We start from the raw sequence: 15,817 nt of genomic DNA, 5'->3' as shown, positions 1-15,817 counted from the left end.
TGGAGCAGTTAGAAAGGAAATGAAAGCCACAAAACCTGGTATTTGCAATGTCTAACGTGTTCACCTTTCTTCATCTCCTAGGCTGGCTTTTTCTTGATTCCAGCACTTCCATGTTCCTAAACGCTCGGGGCCGAGTTTATCACTTTCCAGATAAAAAGGAAAATAAGAAAAGGAAAACTTCTGGGAAACCAGATGTCGAGGAAGAAAAAGGTATAGCAAACTTTGGCACTTAAAAATTGGTGGTTAGCAGCTATGCTGCATTGCTTTCCACCTGTACTTTGCAGTTAAATTGCCCACTAAGGCCAGTCCAACAGCTCTAACAGCGGTAGCCAAACTGTGGCTCAGGAGCCAGATTTGGCTCTCTCACACATATGATGCGGGTCTCGAAGCCCACTCCATCAGCTGGCTTGGAGAAGGCATTTGTCTCTTTAAATCACTTTTCTAAACCAAGCCAATCACTTCTTTGAGGCAGCTTGGTGAAGTTAAAGTTGCTTTCTTTCTACCTCAACTCCCCCATCTATTTGCCGACCTGCCTGCCTTCCTCCCTCCCTTTCGTCCTGTCTTGTGGTTCTCAAACATCTGACTTTCATGTCTTGTGTCTCTCAAACATCTAATGTTTATTCTAAGCGGCTCTTACGTTAAGCAAGTTTAGCCACCCCTGAGGTATAAGAATCCCTTTCCATAGCTTAAAAATCACCAGAGATACTTGCATTTTTACTGGGAAGGGGGGACAGATGCCATTTCGCATTTCTCTTTTCAACTATGCATTGTTTGGGATGCTGAGATTGTTCCCATGAAATGTTTTAGGCTGACAATTATGTAAGGCCAACCTACAAAAACTGACTTTCCCCCTCTCCGTTGCGTTTCAGGGCAGAGAAGGGAATTGATCTTGGAGAGCAATCCGAAGTGGGAAGCCCTGAAAGAGGTGCTCCAGGAGGTTGAGACGGAGAACGCCAACAGTGACGCTCTTGGTGGGCCAGGTGTGGGAGGCGAGTGTAGAAGTGCTTGGCCACTGAATCTGTGGGGAGGGGGGGAGGACATTTTGAAGGTGTAGTGGGGAGCACAAGTCTGTTGTCTCTGGTTTCTCTCAGTGACCAATAGCTATTTCAGTGTTTTTTAAAAAACAGTATCTCTGCAATTTTCTTAACTGCTCACAACAGTTCACATTGCGATCTCAGTAATTTTCCTGATGGAGCCCCATGGTGCAGTGGTAAGCTGCAGTGCTGCAGTCCAAGCTCTGCTCACAACCTGAGTTTGATTCTGGTGGAAGCTGGGTTCAGGTAGTCGGCTCAAGGTTGATCCGTCCTTCCGAGGTTGGTAAAATGAGTCCTCAGCTTGCTGGGGGGAAAGTGTAGAGGACTGGGAAGACAAGGGCAAACCATCCCGTAACAAAAAGTCTGCCGTGAAAACATGATGCGACGTCACCCCAGAGTCAGAGACAACTGGTGCTTGCACAGGGGACTACCTTTACCTTTTTAATTCTTCTGATAGCCTTATAACTGGGAAGGTGCAGCTGTTGAGTTCGTGACTGAGTTGAATTTTGGGGTTGCCTAACCCCATATCTTTCCCGTAACCTGAGAACTGGCATTCTCCTCCAAGTGGGTTTTGTTCACTTCACGTGGACCTTGCATTCTGGCAGGGTCAGAGAAACTGGCTACATAAAGGGGGAGGATAGTTGCGCTGAGTGTTTTTTAAGGTAGAAATGGCCACTGTCTGTATTCCTGGGGGGGAGACAGTCATCTCAGAGCCAGAAGGAGCTTCTGCCGCACAAGCCTGGCCCTTTCACAAGCAGCCATAGTAAAGTCAGCAGCATCAAGCCATTAGGACTTATTGGAAATGCACTTTTTAAATCTCATAAAAATATTAGGACTCAAGGGCCCTGACCTGGATAGAACAGGCAAGCACAATCTCATCAGATCTCAGAAGTTAAACAGAGTCGATTCTGGCAAGTACTAAGATGGGAGACCTCCTTGGAATACCAGCAGTCGGGAGAGCAGGGGCAGGCTCTATTCAGCCACCTCCCTGAATATCCTCCAGGCCCCAGTAGGGGTCAGTCACCAGAGGTCACCAGGACTTCCAGGTTCTTCTCTGGCAAGTGCTTAGATGGGAGACCTCCTTGGAATACCAGCAGTCGGAAGGGCAGGCTTTATTCAGCCACCTCTCTGAATATCCTTCCAGGCCCCCAGTAGGGGTCAATCACCAGAGGTTGATGACTTCCAGGTGCACACATGAACACCAGTGTTTCCTCTGAGTTAGTGTGAGCTAGCTTACAATTTTTTAGCCTCCAGCCCACACATTTTTGTCTCAGCTCAGGAAAAGTGGCCCCAGAGCAAACTAATGTATGCAATAGCTCACCACTTGAATGCCAGTAGCTCACCAAGTAGAATTTTTGCTCACAAGACTCTCCAGTTTAGAGGGAACATTGAACACGTGAATGCAGAATTACAAAAAAGGAGGCTGCCAGTACAGTTGATGGGAAACAGAGTACATAATCTATCTGTGGAACTCACTGCCAAGGGATATAAAGACACCCATTATCTTAGGTGCCTTTAGAAAGGGATTAGGCCATTCCAAGAGGACGGATCCATCAGTGGCTGTTGGCCTATGCTGGCTAAGTGGACTCTCCACTGGAGGGCGAAGCAGCACCGGGCCTAAAAGCTGTTTCAGGTGGGCGGCCTTCTCTGAGGGGTGCCGGCTGTCTGCTCATTTGAACGATGGGGGTTCGATCCAGTCCATCATTTCTGCTGGCAGAAGGCGTTTCCGTTAACTGAAGGGAACTTCTCTGCCTTCCATCTTCTGCTTCAGCCCACTGAACTTGCTAAAATGCTACTTTTTGAGGGGGGGGGGTCTAAGAACAGCATGGGATGGAATCTGAGTTCCACAAAAGAGTCAGGGAAGGAGCAAATCTCCCCCCCTACACACACACACACACACACACACACTCTGTTTGTGGAAACTATTGGCAGGATTCAAACCAGCCAGTTTGGCGTAGTGGTTAAGTGCGCGGACTCTTATCTGGGAGAACTGGGTTTGATTCCCCACTCCTCCACTTGCAGCTGCTGGAATGGCCTTGGGTCAGCCGTAGCCCTTGTAGGAGTTGTCCTTGAAAGGGCAGCTTCTGGGAGAGCTCTCTCAGCCCCACCCACATCACAAGGTATCTGTTGTGAGCGGGGGGGGGGAGTAAAGGGGATTGTGACTGCTTTGAGACTCTGAGATTCAGAGTGAAGGTGGGAATATAAATCCAATATCCGATATCATTTTCTTCTATACAACCAAGTGAGAAAACTGGAAACGTGGCCTGAATGTCTGAACCAGTTCTTTATTTATCAATTTGAACAGTTAGGTTTAAAAACAGGGAGAGATTAACTTCCCATCGCCAATTTTTTATCAAAATTCTTTTGTCTTTCTGGGTGGAAGGAGAAGGGATCCACTTTATTTTTGCCATCCTGTAAAAGAGAGCTGTTGTTTCCAACCTGCAGGACGAACACTTATCTGTGCAGGGGATGACCGGACATGTGCTCAGCTGAAAGAATTCATCATTGTTGGGGCTGAGGCTTTTCTGATGAGACTCTACCACAAGACCTTTGGGAAGGACAAGGAAGCTAGTGAAGCATTCCTGAAGGATAGGAAGGCGGCCGAGTATGAGGGCGCAGATCTCGGAGAGCCTTGGGCAAAAAGGGCCAAAAAGAAGTCTTCCAGGCCCAAGAAAAGCAAGCAGAAGCGAGAACTGACTCTCACGCAGATGGTGGGCAAGTGCGAACTGGACGGTGCGGGGGAGCGAGAATCCCACAAAGAGGCCAGCAGCGGCGAGGAGAGCGGTGGGGAAGCCAGACCCGAAGACTTCCCGCTGGACCTGCCCTCAGAATCTTGTTACGGGATCTTGAAGGAGCCGCTGACTGTGATCCATCCCTTGAGCGGCTGCAGCGACCCCTATGCCCTCACACGAGTCTTGCATGAGGTGGATCCCAGATATGTTGTCCTGTATGATGCGGAGCTGACTTTTGTCCGCCAGCTGGAAATTTACAAGGCCAGCAGGCCCGGGAAGCCTTTGAGGTATGTTATTGTGAGCAGGGCACCCCCCCCCCCCCAAAAAAAGGGATTGTTCTAATTCTAATAATAATTCTAATAGTCCTTGGGACTGTTTAGAATCTGCAGTGGAAGAAATTGTGATTATCTTTCATTCCTCACTGCCCTCCCCATCATCTCAAAAAGAGGGTTTTCTAGCCTGTGGAAATTAAGGAAAACTGTATAATTTATTTTTTTTGCATGATTTATGTTTCCTAGTCTAGTCATGGTGCAGAGACAGGGAGGGAAACAGGGGATGTCCCTTCAGCATTGGAAATTGGCTTCCTTCCTTTTTTGTTATTTTTGTATTTTTATGTGCGTGTGTACATGTGTGTGTGTGTGCACACACCTGGAAATCATAGCTATCTCTGGTGACTGACCCCCTATGGGCGGGTGGAGGCAGAGGATTTTTAGGGAGGTGGCTGAATAAAGCCTGTCCCTGCCTCCTGGCTCTGGTATTCCAAGGAGGTCTCCCATCCAAGTGCTCGCCAGAGTCAACCCTGCTTAGGCTTCCGAGATCTGATGAGATTGGGCTTACCTGGGCTACGCAGGTCAAAGCAGGTTCCTCCCTCTTTTGAACACATAGAGTTGCCTTACCCAGAGCCTGATTGTGGTTTATGGTGGTCAGCCTTGTCTCTTTTGAAGCTGCACTTCAGGGTTTCAGGCACAGGAATTTAGTGTCCCCTGCTGGAGATGCCAGGGATGAAACCTGGGCCCTTGTGCCTGCCAGGAAGACTCTACCACTGAGCCATTGCTCAGTCCCCATCTGCTCCTGGTCCCCATCTTACCTTTGTTTTATTTTTCTTCTTCTGACAGCAATCCCGTGGATACTTCCCTGCAAGTAACTGCTCTTGGGCTCCACTGGGAGTGTCATTCCCGAGTGAGCACATTTCAGATCAGGTGTCCCTAATGTTGGCGCAACTGCTTTTTGTGAACACTGCTGGAACTTAAAATCCATGCTGTCAAGTTTACCTTTAAACAAGGACCCCCCCCCCAAAATAGCGGTTTTCTTGCATTTGGAGGCATGGTCTCTTGCACTCCAGGAGACATAGAATCATAGAATTATAGAGTTAGAAGGAACCTCCAGGGTAATCTAGTCCAGGAGTGTCAAACTTATTTGTTACGAGGGCCGGGTCTGACATAAATGAGCCCTTGAGGGGCCGAGCTATGTCAGGTTGGACCATGTGTGCACCTATTTAAGATTAGGTAGTTGAAATATAAATTTTATAAAGAACACAGAGAAACACAAATATATATATATTTTTAAAAAAAACATGCTTAAAAAGTTAGCACTCATTGGTCTTAAGGATGCTTTCATTGTATTTCTCCCATGGGTTCCAGGGAACTGGGCAAAGGAAGCTCTCACTCTTTCCTTCCTTCCCCAGGGGACTGGGGGGGGAGCCTCAGCCAATGGAGAAAATAGAGGTTTTGCTCTGTAGCTCCTGTGCAATTGAGCAAGTCTTTTAAAGCAAGCTGTGATGCAGAAAGAAGCAAGAGAGAGGGAGAAGGAAGCAGATGACAGCCAGTTGCTCGGGAGCCTGATAGGAGCCCTCTGGGGGCCTGATTCGGCCCCTGAACTGCATGTCTGACACCCTCGATCTAGTCCAACCCCTAGCACAATGCAGGAAACTCACAAGTACCCACACCTCCCCCAGTGACAAATGTTCCCTCTAAGCTGTGGAGTCTTGTGAGCAAAAATTCTATTTTGTGAGCTACTGCATCAATTGGTTTGCTCTGGGGCCATTTTTCCTGAGCTCAGACAAAAATGTGTGAGTCGGAGGCTAAAAAACTGTGAGCTAGCTTACCCTAACTCAGCTTAGAGGGAACACTGCCAGTGACCCCCGCTCTTTGTGTCTTGCCTTGCAGGGTTTACTTCCTTATATATGGAGGGTCGACGGAAGAGCAGCGCTATCTGACCACGCTAAGGAAGGAAAAAGAAGCGTTCGAGAAACTCATTCGGTAACATGCAGCTTGCATGCAAGCACTGCAGACCTTCAGCTTGCTTTGTGTTTTGCAGCATCCCTTTCTGTGTCATCAAATAGCGTTTTTCAGCTTCTCCAAACCAGTCTTCCGTGTTCAGCATCAGGGGGGTTGCCCTGCCTGTTTGCTGCTGAAGAATTTGTCACTCCAGTTAAGAGATTTGAAAAAGCTTTGTTGCTATGCAGATCCTGGGCTCTCCTCCCCGCCCGGTCTTACCAAGGTAGCAACTTGTAGAAAGAGCTTGGGACTGTGTGAGATGCTTTAGTATTATGTAATGATTTTTAAAAAGTAACCGTTCCACAGAGGGTAGGGTGAGCTGATCTCCAGCCTTGTTTTGTCTGAGATGGGGGTGGCCAAACTTGCTTAACGAAAGAGCCACATAGGGGAAAAAATGCCAGATGTTTGAGAGCCGCACAACATGAATATTAGATTATTGAGGGAGGGGGGTGGGAGGGAGGGAAGGAAGGAAGGAAGGAAGGAAAATAGATGGGGGAGGGAGAGGTGGAAAGAAATCAACTTTAAATGTATTCTCCAAGCTGCCAACTGGCTTGGCTTGGAGAAGGGATTTAAAGAGAGAAATGCCTTCTCCAAGCCAGCCGACGGGGCAGTGGGGGCTTTGAGAGCCACACAATATGTGTGAAAGAGCCACGTGTGGCCACCCCTGCCCTAGACAGTGCTTTAAGACAAAACTGAGCCCTGACCTGGATAGCCCAAGCAAGACAGATCTCATCAGATCTCAGAAGATAAGCAGGGCTGACTCTGGCAAGTGCTTGGATGGGAAACCTCTGTGGAACACCAGCAGTCGGAAAGGCAGGGGCAGGCTCTATTCAGCCACCTCTCTGAATATCCTCTAGGCCCCCAGTAGGGGTCAGTCACCAGAGGTCATTATGACTTCCAGGTTCTTTCCTGACAAGTGCTTGGATGAGAGACCTCCTTGGAATACCAGCAGTCAGAAAGGCAGGGGCAGGCTTTTTTCAGCCGCCTCCCTGAATATCCTCCAGGCCCCCAGCAGGGGTCAGTCACCAGAGGTCATTATGACTTCCAGGTGCAGGTACACTCACGCATGCACACACATAGAGGCCCACTTCCACATATAAATACAAAATAAATAAAGTTAAAAAGGATTGCAGTTGGCAAGCCAAGTATTGCCCAGATAAAAATTAATTCACACAAACACCCACCACATTGAAATCCAGGAGTGTTTGGATGAATAATATTTCCCTCAGCTGGTAGACAGATATGATTCCTCCATTTTCTGGTAACGTGTACAGATACCATGCCCCCACAGCTATTTTCAGCCCTTCGGTTTTTTCCATGCACAGTCAGGAGAGCTGTGCCTCAGTGGGAGAACACGTGTTTTGCTCGCAAAAGATCCCAGGTTCAGTCCCGGGTCTCTCCAGTGGTAGAGATACAAGAACTTGTGAGATACTTGGCAGTATACCCCATGCACCCTAAAGCCATTGGCAAAAGATGCAGCAGTCAGTATAAAGGGGCTCTGGAAACACTGATGGAGGACAGAGCTCTGTCAGCAGCTATAAGTCAGCATGGCTCAACTGATACCCCCCCCCCCATTGTCGGGAAACAGGATGCTGAACTAGATGAACTTGGGTCTGATTTTGCTAGCCCAGAGGTGGCCAAACTTGCTTAACCAAGAGCCACAAAGAATAAACATCAGATGTTTGAGAGCCACAAGACAGGAGCATTAGATAAGGAAGGAAGGAAAGTAGATGGGGAGGAGAGAGGAAGAGGTGGAAAGAAAGAAACTTTAACATTAAATGCATTCTCCCAGCTGCCAGCTCACTTGGTTTGGCTTGGAGAAGTGATTTAAAGAGACAAATGCCTTCTCCAAACCGGATGACAGGGCAGTGAGGGCTTTGAGAGTCACACACAATTTGTGCAAAAGAGCCACATGTGGCTCCTGAGCCACAATTTGGCCACCCCTGGGCTAGCCTGTTCTTCTGTGGCTAAGGCGCACATGCTTGCTTGCTTGCTTGAACTTGTGCCGACCGCAGGGTTCAGTTTCCCCTTGGTGTTGTTGTTGCCTTGGCTTGGGGGACATGCAGCCTTTGGTATGACTCTGAGGCGAGTGTTAGATTGACCGCTCTGCGGGAGCGTCAGACAACTCAGACCCGAATTGTTAACGGTTGGAAGCTGCCCTGAAAACATTCCCGCTTGTGGTGTTTCAGAGAGAAGGCCAGCATGGTCATCCCTGAAGAACGAGAAGGACGAGACGAGACGAATTTGGATCTAGCAAGGGACGGGACTCCCGCTGCCTTTTCCACCGATACGCGCAAAGCAGGTCAGGGGCTGAGCTCACGGGGCTATTGGGAGGGGGGGTGGGATTCCAGATTTTCTTGGCTCAGTTTAGAGAAAGTGCGGGTGGGATCCAGCCAGCTTTCTTGCTCAGTTTCACTTAATTCTCCTTGTCATGATCTGTGCTGTGCTGTGAGACAGAGGCCTAGTGGGCCTAGGGAGTCTGTGAGGCTTGTGTCACAGTAGAGAGAGACAGCCTACACCCCCCAGAATGCTTGGCACTGGTTTCAGCCAATCGGCATCCAAGTAGGCTCTGAGGAGAATGGCTTAAAAGCTTTCTCAGGAGGCAAGCACTGTTCTTTCCTCCTGAGAGGTCAAGCAGGCAGGATGGCTGCTGTGTGGGGGGAAAGATAAAGTGAGGGAGAGAGTGAGCAGGCCGAGGCCTGGAGCCTAACAGACTAGAACAGTTAACTTTAGTCACGTTAGGAACTTTATGGCTGCACACACACTAATTAATGCCCTTTCAATCCACTTTCCAGCTGGATTTTACTGTGTGAACTGGCAAAATCCAGTTGGAAAGTGGATTGAAAGGGCATTATTCAGTGCGTGTGATCACAGCCTATGTTCATTTTCCTTCACCCATGTTACTATATAGTTTTAAAGCACCTTAGTGGTTCACTTGCCCTTGAACTTAGCGGTTCACTTGCCCTTGATAGCCAGTTTGGTGTAGTGATTAAGTGTGCGGACTCTTATCTGGGAGAACCGGGTTTGATTCCCCACTCCTCCACTTGCACCTGCTGGAATGGCCTTGGGTCAGCCATAGCTCTCACAGGAGTTGTCCTTAAAAGGGCCGCTTCTGTCAGAGCTCTCTCAGCCCCACCCACCTCACAGGGTGTCTGGTGGGGGGAGAAGATATAGGAGATTGTGAGCTGCTCCGAGTCTGATTCAGAGAGAAGGGCGGGGTATAAATCTGCAGTCGTCTCTTTCTTAATTGATTTTCCTGTTGAAAATAGGTGGCATCCCCATTTGGGTCTTGACACACCTCCTTACTGGAGCCCCCCATCCTGCATGGCTTTTATCCACTCAGGCCCTGTGGATCGCCAGCAGAGCTTTGCGAATGGTCAGAGGAGGAGCCTCTGAAAAGCTGGTTGGTTCCACCCCTGGTTGGTCCATGGTAATTTCAACAAAATTACTGCTATGTCCTTCTTGGGAAACGAGATTGATTCAGCCAGCTTTCTTAAGAAGCCCCAGTAGGGGTCACCAGAAATCACCATGACTTTCAGGCACACGCAACACACTAGCAAAATAATAAATAAAACTTAATGTCTTGCCTCTGGGCCACAGACTCCTCCCCACAACAAGCTGTTAGGATTTGCATAATGACAGCTGGATTGGATTGGGCATAAGCCTTCTGAAGCACAGGCATTGCTTTCTCTTCCAGGTGGCCAGGATCAGAAAAGCGTCCAACACAGCATCGTGGTGGACATGCGCGAATTTCGCAGTGAGCTCCCGTCTCTGATCCATCGCCGGGGCATCGACGTCGACCCCGTGACCCTGGAAGTCGGCGACTACATCCTCACGCCCGACATCTGCGTGGAGCGCAAGAGCATCAGCGACCTGATCGGCTCCCTCAACAACGGGAGGCTCTACGGCCAGTGTGTCTCCATGTGCCGCTACTACAAGCGCCCCGTGCTCCTCATTGAGTTCGACCCCGCCAAATCCTTCTCCCTCACCTCGCGGGCTTCTCTCCATCAAGAGATCTCCAGCAACGATGTCACTTCCAAACTGGTCCTGCTCACCCTCCACTTCCCCCGCCTCCGGCTCCTCTGGTGCCCTTCCCCTTATGCCACCGCCGAGCTCTTTGAGGAGCTCAAGCAGAACCGGCTCCAACCCGACCCAGTGGCAGCCGCAGCCATCACGGCCGATTCAGAAAGCCTCCCCGAGTCGGACAAGTACAACCCGGGGCCCCAGGACTTCTTGCTCAAAATGCCGGGGGTGAACGCCAAGAACTGCCAGGCCGTCATGAATCGCGTCAGGAGCCTGGCGGAACTCTACACTCTCTCTCAGGAGCAGCTGGCGGAACTGCTGGGCAACGCCGGCGGTGCCAAACAGCTCTACGAATTCATTCATTTGCCATACACAGAAGCCATTTCTCAAGGGAAAGCCAAGAGGTGATGAAGGGCCATCGGGGCTCCCTGTGAATCTAAGAGCAAAAAGGACCTTTGGTAACTGCCCTAGTATCTTTAGGGCTCATCTATGTATTTGGATATGGGCAGGGTTTTTTGTTTTAGCAGGAGCTCATCTGCATATTAGGCCACATGCCCCTGATGTGGCCGGTCCTCCTGGAGCTTACAGTAGGCCCTGTAAGAAGAGCCCTGTAAGCTCTTGGAGAATTGGCTACATTGGGGTGTGTGGCCTGATATGCAAAGGAGCTCTTGCTACAAAAAAAGCCCCGGATGTGGGGAATGATTCACTGCAATCTCCTTGGGATCGTACTCCGCTCCAGAATGCAGGTGAGGGTACCTCATGTTTGATTTGACAAAAGGCACCTTGCGTGTAGATAGGTAGCCTATAAATTTTTAGCATACCCTATGCCTTAATGTTTTCTCTGTGCAGGGATTTTTAAAAAAAAATGCGTAGGGGAACATTTCAGATTTCCCATCTTTCCTCTCCTGCATTTTAGCTCAGTCCAAGGCACCCTTGGGCTGTGTCTCTTTTCATATTTTTGAGAATTGACTCCACGTGTTGCGTCATTCTGGGATGGTTTTGGTGCCTTTTGGCATGGCCAGCCTAGAAATTTTCAAAGAAGTGTCCTACAAACAGGGCTTTGTAGCAGGACCTCCTTTGCCTATTAGGCCATACCCCCCTAATGTAGCCAATCGTCCAAGAGCTTACAAAGCTCTTCTTACAGGGCCTACTGTAAGCTCTTGGAGGATTGGCTACATTAGGGTGGGGTGGGCCTAATATTCAAAGGAGCTGCTACAAAAAAAGCCCTGCCTACAAGTATTTACTAATTGAGATGAATAGGTAAAGGATGCTACGTTATCAGTTGTAAACTCCTTCGCGCTTCAGGCATAGAACTGTCACATCGTGTTCACAAACTGGAGCCTTGATTTTCCATGCGGCTGATTTGTCTGCCCTTCCAGACTAAGGTTCTAGAGATTATGTGGGGCAGAATTAGAATCTTGGGGAATGGGGTGTAATTGCATTGTTTTCACGGTTGTCTGCTTCTAGCACATGCCCTATTTTCATGGATCTTTTTAACACATATTGTCCAAGGTGAGCCAATGAAATGCCTGTGAATAAACTCATCGCTGGTGCTCTTTGCAGGCTGGTTTTTGTTTTTCCTCCCCAAGTTGTTGGGGTTTTTTTAGCAGAGCAGACATTCCTCCTCCCCCCCCCCCCGCTTCAGTTACATAATGCGCCTGCTGCAGCATTGAGCCTTAAAATTAACAGCCTCATCCAAGTACCTTAATGTACCCTAAAGGGGAGGGGCAGAGGCAGCAGAGATGGAACTTGCAGCTTTTGGCATTCAGTCCTTGAGTGAGATTTAGCTGCCTGAAGCCAGGAGAGGATGGGACACAATTCCTAGTGAAAAGTCTTTCAGAGAGCTTTTACAGTCAAGAGTCAGATTGATGTAGTGGTTAAGTGTGCGCGGGGCTTGTGTTTTTTTGTAGAAAAAGCCCAACAGGAATGTATTTGCATATTAGGCCACACCTCCTGATGCCAAGCCAGCCGGAACTGCGTTCCTACTTGAAAAAAAGCCCGGAGCGTGAGGACTCTGATCTGGGAGAACCGGGCTTGATTCCCCAATCCTCCACATGCAGCTGCTGGTGCGACCTTGGGCCAGTCACAATTTTCTCAGGGCTGTTCTCTTAAGGGCAGCTCTTTCAGAGCTCTCTCAGCCCCACCTACCTCACAGGGTGTCTGTTGTGGGGAGAGGAAGGGAAGGGGATTGTAAGCCGCTCTGAGACTCTAAATAAAAGGCAGGGTATAAATCCAACTCTGCTTAGAGCCAGTTTTGTTGTAGCGGTTAAATACGCAGACTCTTACCTGGGAGAACTGGGTTTAATTCCCCACTTCTCTCCATGCAGCTGCTGGTATGACCTTGGGTCAGTCACGGTTCTCGAAAGAGCAGTTCCCTCAAGAGCAGTTCTCTCTCTCTCAGCCTCACCTGCCAGCAGGCCTTGAATTCAGCAGGAGCTCACAGGAGCACAGCTCCTGAACCTTTCTGACAGTTTCCCCTCCTCCTCCCCACCTTGTCCATTGAATAGTAGGTGCAGCTGGATGAGCTCCACCACATATTTTTCTATAAAACAACCCCTGCCTACCAGGGTGTTTGTTGTGGGGAGAGGACAGGAAAGGAGCTTGTAAGCCGCTCTGAGACCCCCAAGTGAAGGGTGGAGGTGTAAATTCCATCTCTTCTCCTTCTTCTTTTCTTGGGAAGTCTTGAGGACGCTGCTGCTGTCTACTCCCTGAATCATCCTTCTGTGCTCAAAGCTACATGTTGTTATCCTTGGAAGATCCCCACCATGTCTGTTTGCCTTGCTGGGATTGGTGTGTTGGGTCCATCTTCATCACCTTTGCCAACGTTGTCATGGCGGCTGCTGGGGCTTTTATTTTGCAAAGGAATTCCTGCTACAAAAAAAGCCCTGGCAGTGGGTCAGCCATTTGCAGGACCCAACACTCAGTCCCAGAAAGCCAGTGTGGTGTGGTGGTGAGAGGGTCAGAGCAGGAGCCAGAGACCCAGGTTTGTGCCCCTGTTCTGCCATAGCAGCTTGCTGGGTGACCTTGGTCCGATCTTATACTTTCAGCCTAACCTACTTCACAGGGTCGTTGTAAGGATAAAGTGGAAGGGGAGACTGTTTGGGTCCCTGTTGGGGAGGAAAGTATGGTACAAACGAAGAAATACTAAGGGGGGGGGGGGTTGGAAGTGCTTCAATATCTAAATGATTTAACAGTGAAAGCCTAATCAGAGTTATGCCCACCTAATTCCTAAAGAATGTTTGTGAGGCCTCCTTGAGGCTGGCCTTGGGCCTTAGTCAACTGCCTACTTGCGAAGGGATGTTTCTTATTGTAGCCTTCCAGTTGTGGTCCAGAGAGTACAGGTGCAGAAGGCGATCAGCAGGGGTTTTGTTGTAGAGAAAGCCCAGCAGGAACTCATTTGTATATTAGGCCACACCCCCTGATGTAACTATTGTTTCACATAGGCCTTTTTTGTGGGAAAAGCCCAGCAGGAACTCATCTGCACGTAAGGCCACACCCCTGGCAATAAGCCAGCCGGAACCACGTACTTGTGTGTTCCTGCTCAAAAAAAGCCCTGCCAATCAGTCACACAAGGCTGTTGTAAGAATAAAAGAGAGAAGGGGAGATGAGGGTAAGATGGGCTGAGTCCCCAATGGGGAGAACAGTTCGGGGTGTCGATGAAATAAATGTTTTGGTTGGTTTGAGGGAAACTGCAGTTGACAGCCCTGGGGGGGGGGGGGTAGATCTACTTGGAGCCAAGAATGTTATCAGTGATCATCTCCAGTTTGGTGCAGTGGTTCAGTGCGTGGACTCTTATCTGGGAGAACCGGGTTTGATTCCTCACTCCTCCGCATGCACCTGCTGATGTGATCTTGGATAAGCCACAAGTTCTCTCAAAGGTGTTCTGGAAAGAGCGGTTTCTTTCAGGGGTCTCTCAGCTCCACCTACCTCACAGGGTGTCTGTTGTGGGGAAGAGAAGGAAAAGGAGATTGTAAGCCCTCTGAGACTCCTTCGGTAGTGAAGGGCAGCGTATAAATCCAATGTCTTCTTCTCTTTTTCTTTTAGCAGCCAATCCAGGATCAAAAAGTGTAGAATACTGTTCATTGCCAAACTAATTGTTGGAGCAGACTGTACAATGTGACGCATGAGTTATTCTGTAAAATGTTAAATTGTACGTGAACCATTTTGGCTTTTGGGGAAATCCAGTACAAAGGGTTTTGGGTGGCCAAGCCATCTATAAAGGCTCCAAGGTGCTGTCCGGAGAAGGTTTCTGCAGAGTATTATTCCTAGGGTTGCCAAGTCTAATTCAAAAAATATCTGGGGAATTTGGGGGTGGAGCCAGAAGCAAGGGTGTTACAAGCATAATTGAACTCCAAAGGGAGATCTGGCCATCACATTTAAAGGGACCGCACACCTTTTAAATGCTTTCCTCCTTTGGAAATAATGAAAGATAGGGACACCTTCTTTTGGGACTCACAGAATTGGACCCCCTGGTCAATTCTTTTGAAACTTGGAGGGTATTTTGGGAGAGGCACTGGATGCTATGCAGAAAATTTGGTGCCTCTGCCTCAAAAAACACTCCCCAGCCCCAGATACCCGAGGATCAATTTTCCATTATACCCTATGGGAATCAGTCTCCATAAGGAATCATGGAGTGCCCAGCAGACATTCCCCCCTCCCCCGCGCTTTCCAATAACCCTGAAGCAGGGAGGGAGGGCCTCCCAAACCGGGGAATCCCCCTGCCCCCACCTGGGGATTGACAACCCTAATTATCCCTGCTAGCATGACCTCTTCCTTTTTCTTCCCCCTGCCCCAGTCAAAGCAATGTAACATGGTTTTCCAGCTTTTCCAAAAGGGATTTTAATACATGCGCTGAAAGAATTTCCGCTTAATAGTCGAACTTCTCTTTTTATGGAAAATTAGGATAGATCTTGTTCTACCTTTTGTATCGAAACGGTAGCTTCCAAAGGGAGGCCAGGAGCTGAAAAGTAGAAGGAACACTTTAATCCCCTGCCTGCTTTTCTATTGTAGTGCACTGGGGTCAGTCTGACATGAAGGGAAAACAGCCAGTGCTCCACTGAAAAGGCTGACATTTTCACAGAACTGCCAGTCACAGTTTTGGGGATCTTTATCCTGCCAGAGGGAAGACTTGTGACCAGAATGCTTCAAGTCCACAGCAGAGCGGAGGTTCAATTCTGCATCACAGTGATTTTAGCTGTTGCTCAAACTGTTCCATTGTGCTGGTGAACACTATGAAAACCTTCCCAATGGTAAGAACAGCTTGACTGACGATGGAACTAATTCCCTGCTGGGGAAGGATTGGGAGCCTTTCCCTTCCTGGAGATTCTTCAGTCAGAAGCTGGGCCAGGGGTGGCCACATAGAATAAATGTCAGATGTTTGAGAGGCACGAGACGTAAACATCAGATGTTTGAGGGAGGGAAGGAAGGAAGGAATATAGATGGGGAAAGAGAGGTAGAAAGAAAGCAACTTTAACTTTAAATGCATTTTCCAAGCCGCCAGCTGGCTTGGCTTGGAGAAGTGATTTAAAGAGACAAATGCCTTCTCCAAGCTGTACAATGGGAAGTGGGGGTTTTCTAGAGCTGCATAGTATGTGTGAAAGAGCCACATGTGGCTCCCGAGCCACAGTTTGGCCACTCCTGGGCTGGACTGTCTTCTGTTGGGGCCAGGCTTGAGTTGAGGTGGCCTACTCTGTCCCCTTCCAGCGCTTGGGAGTCTAGATCTGCTGGCTGCTGGGTGACACGTCCACCCTCT

The 15,817-nt window shown here is 48.9% G+C and overlaps 1 protein-coding gene across 1 annotated transcript in view; it reads left to right on the top strand.

The window, feature by feature from the left end:
* ERCC4 (ERCC excision repair 4, endonuclease catalytic subunit) overlaps window positions 1-11,624 on the top strand; it is a 29,964-nt gene extending 18,340 nt beyond the window's left edge. The window contains exons 6-11 of the mRNA XM_060260851.1: window positions 82-210; window positions 870-980; window positions 3,480-4,053; window positions 5,932-6,024; window positions 8,232-8,344; window positions 9,740-11,624. Coding sequence (XP_060116834.1) covers window positions 82-210; window positions 870-980; window positions 3,480-4,053; window positions 5,932-6,024; window positions 8,232-8,344; window positions 9,740-10,473 — 1,754 coding nt within the window. The 3' untranslated portion in view covers window positions 10,474-11,624. The remainder of the gene's footprint in view (window positions 1-81; window positions 211-869; window positions 981-3,479; window positions 4,054-5,931; window positions 6,025-8,231; window positions 8,345-9,739) is intronic.
* Window positions 11,625-15,817: the final 4,193 nt, after the last annotated feature.

The sequence above is a fragment of the Heteronotia binoei genome, chromosome 20 (genome assembly GCF_032191835.1).
Source record: "Heteronotia binoei isolate CCM8104 ecotype False Entrance Well chromosome 20, APGP_CSIRO_Hbin_v1, whole genome shotgun sequence".
Classification (NCBI taxonomy): Eukaryota; Metazoa; Chordata; class Lepidosauria; order Squamata; family Gekkonidae; genus Heteronotia; species Heteronotia binoei.
The sequence above is the reverse complement of the archived record's forward strand: the minus strand, read 5'-3'. Positions and strand labels throughout refer to the sequence as shown.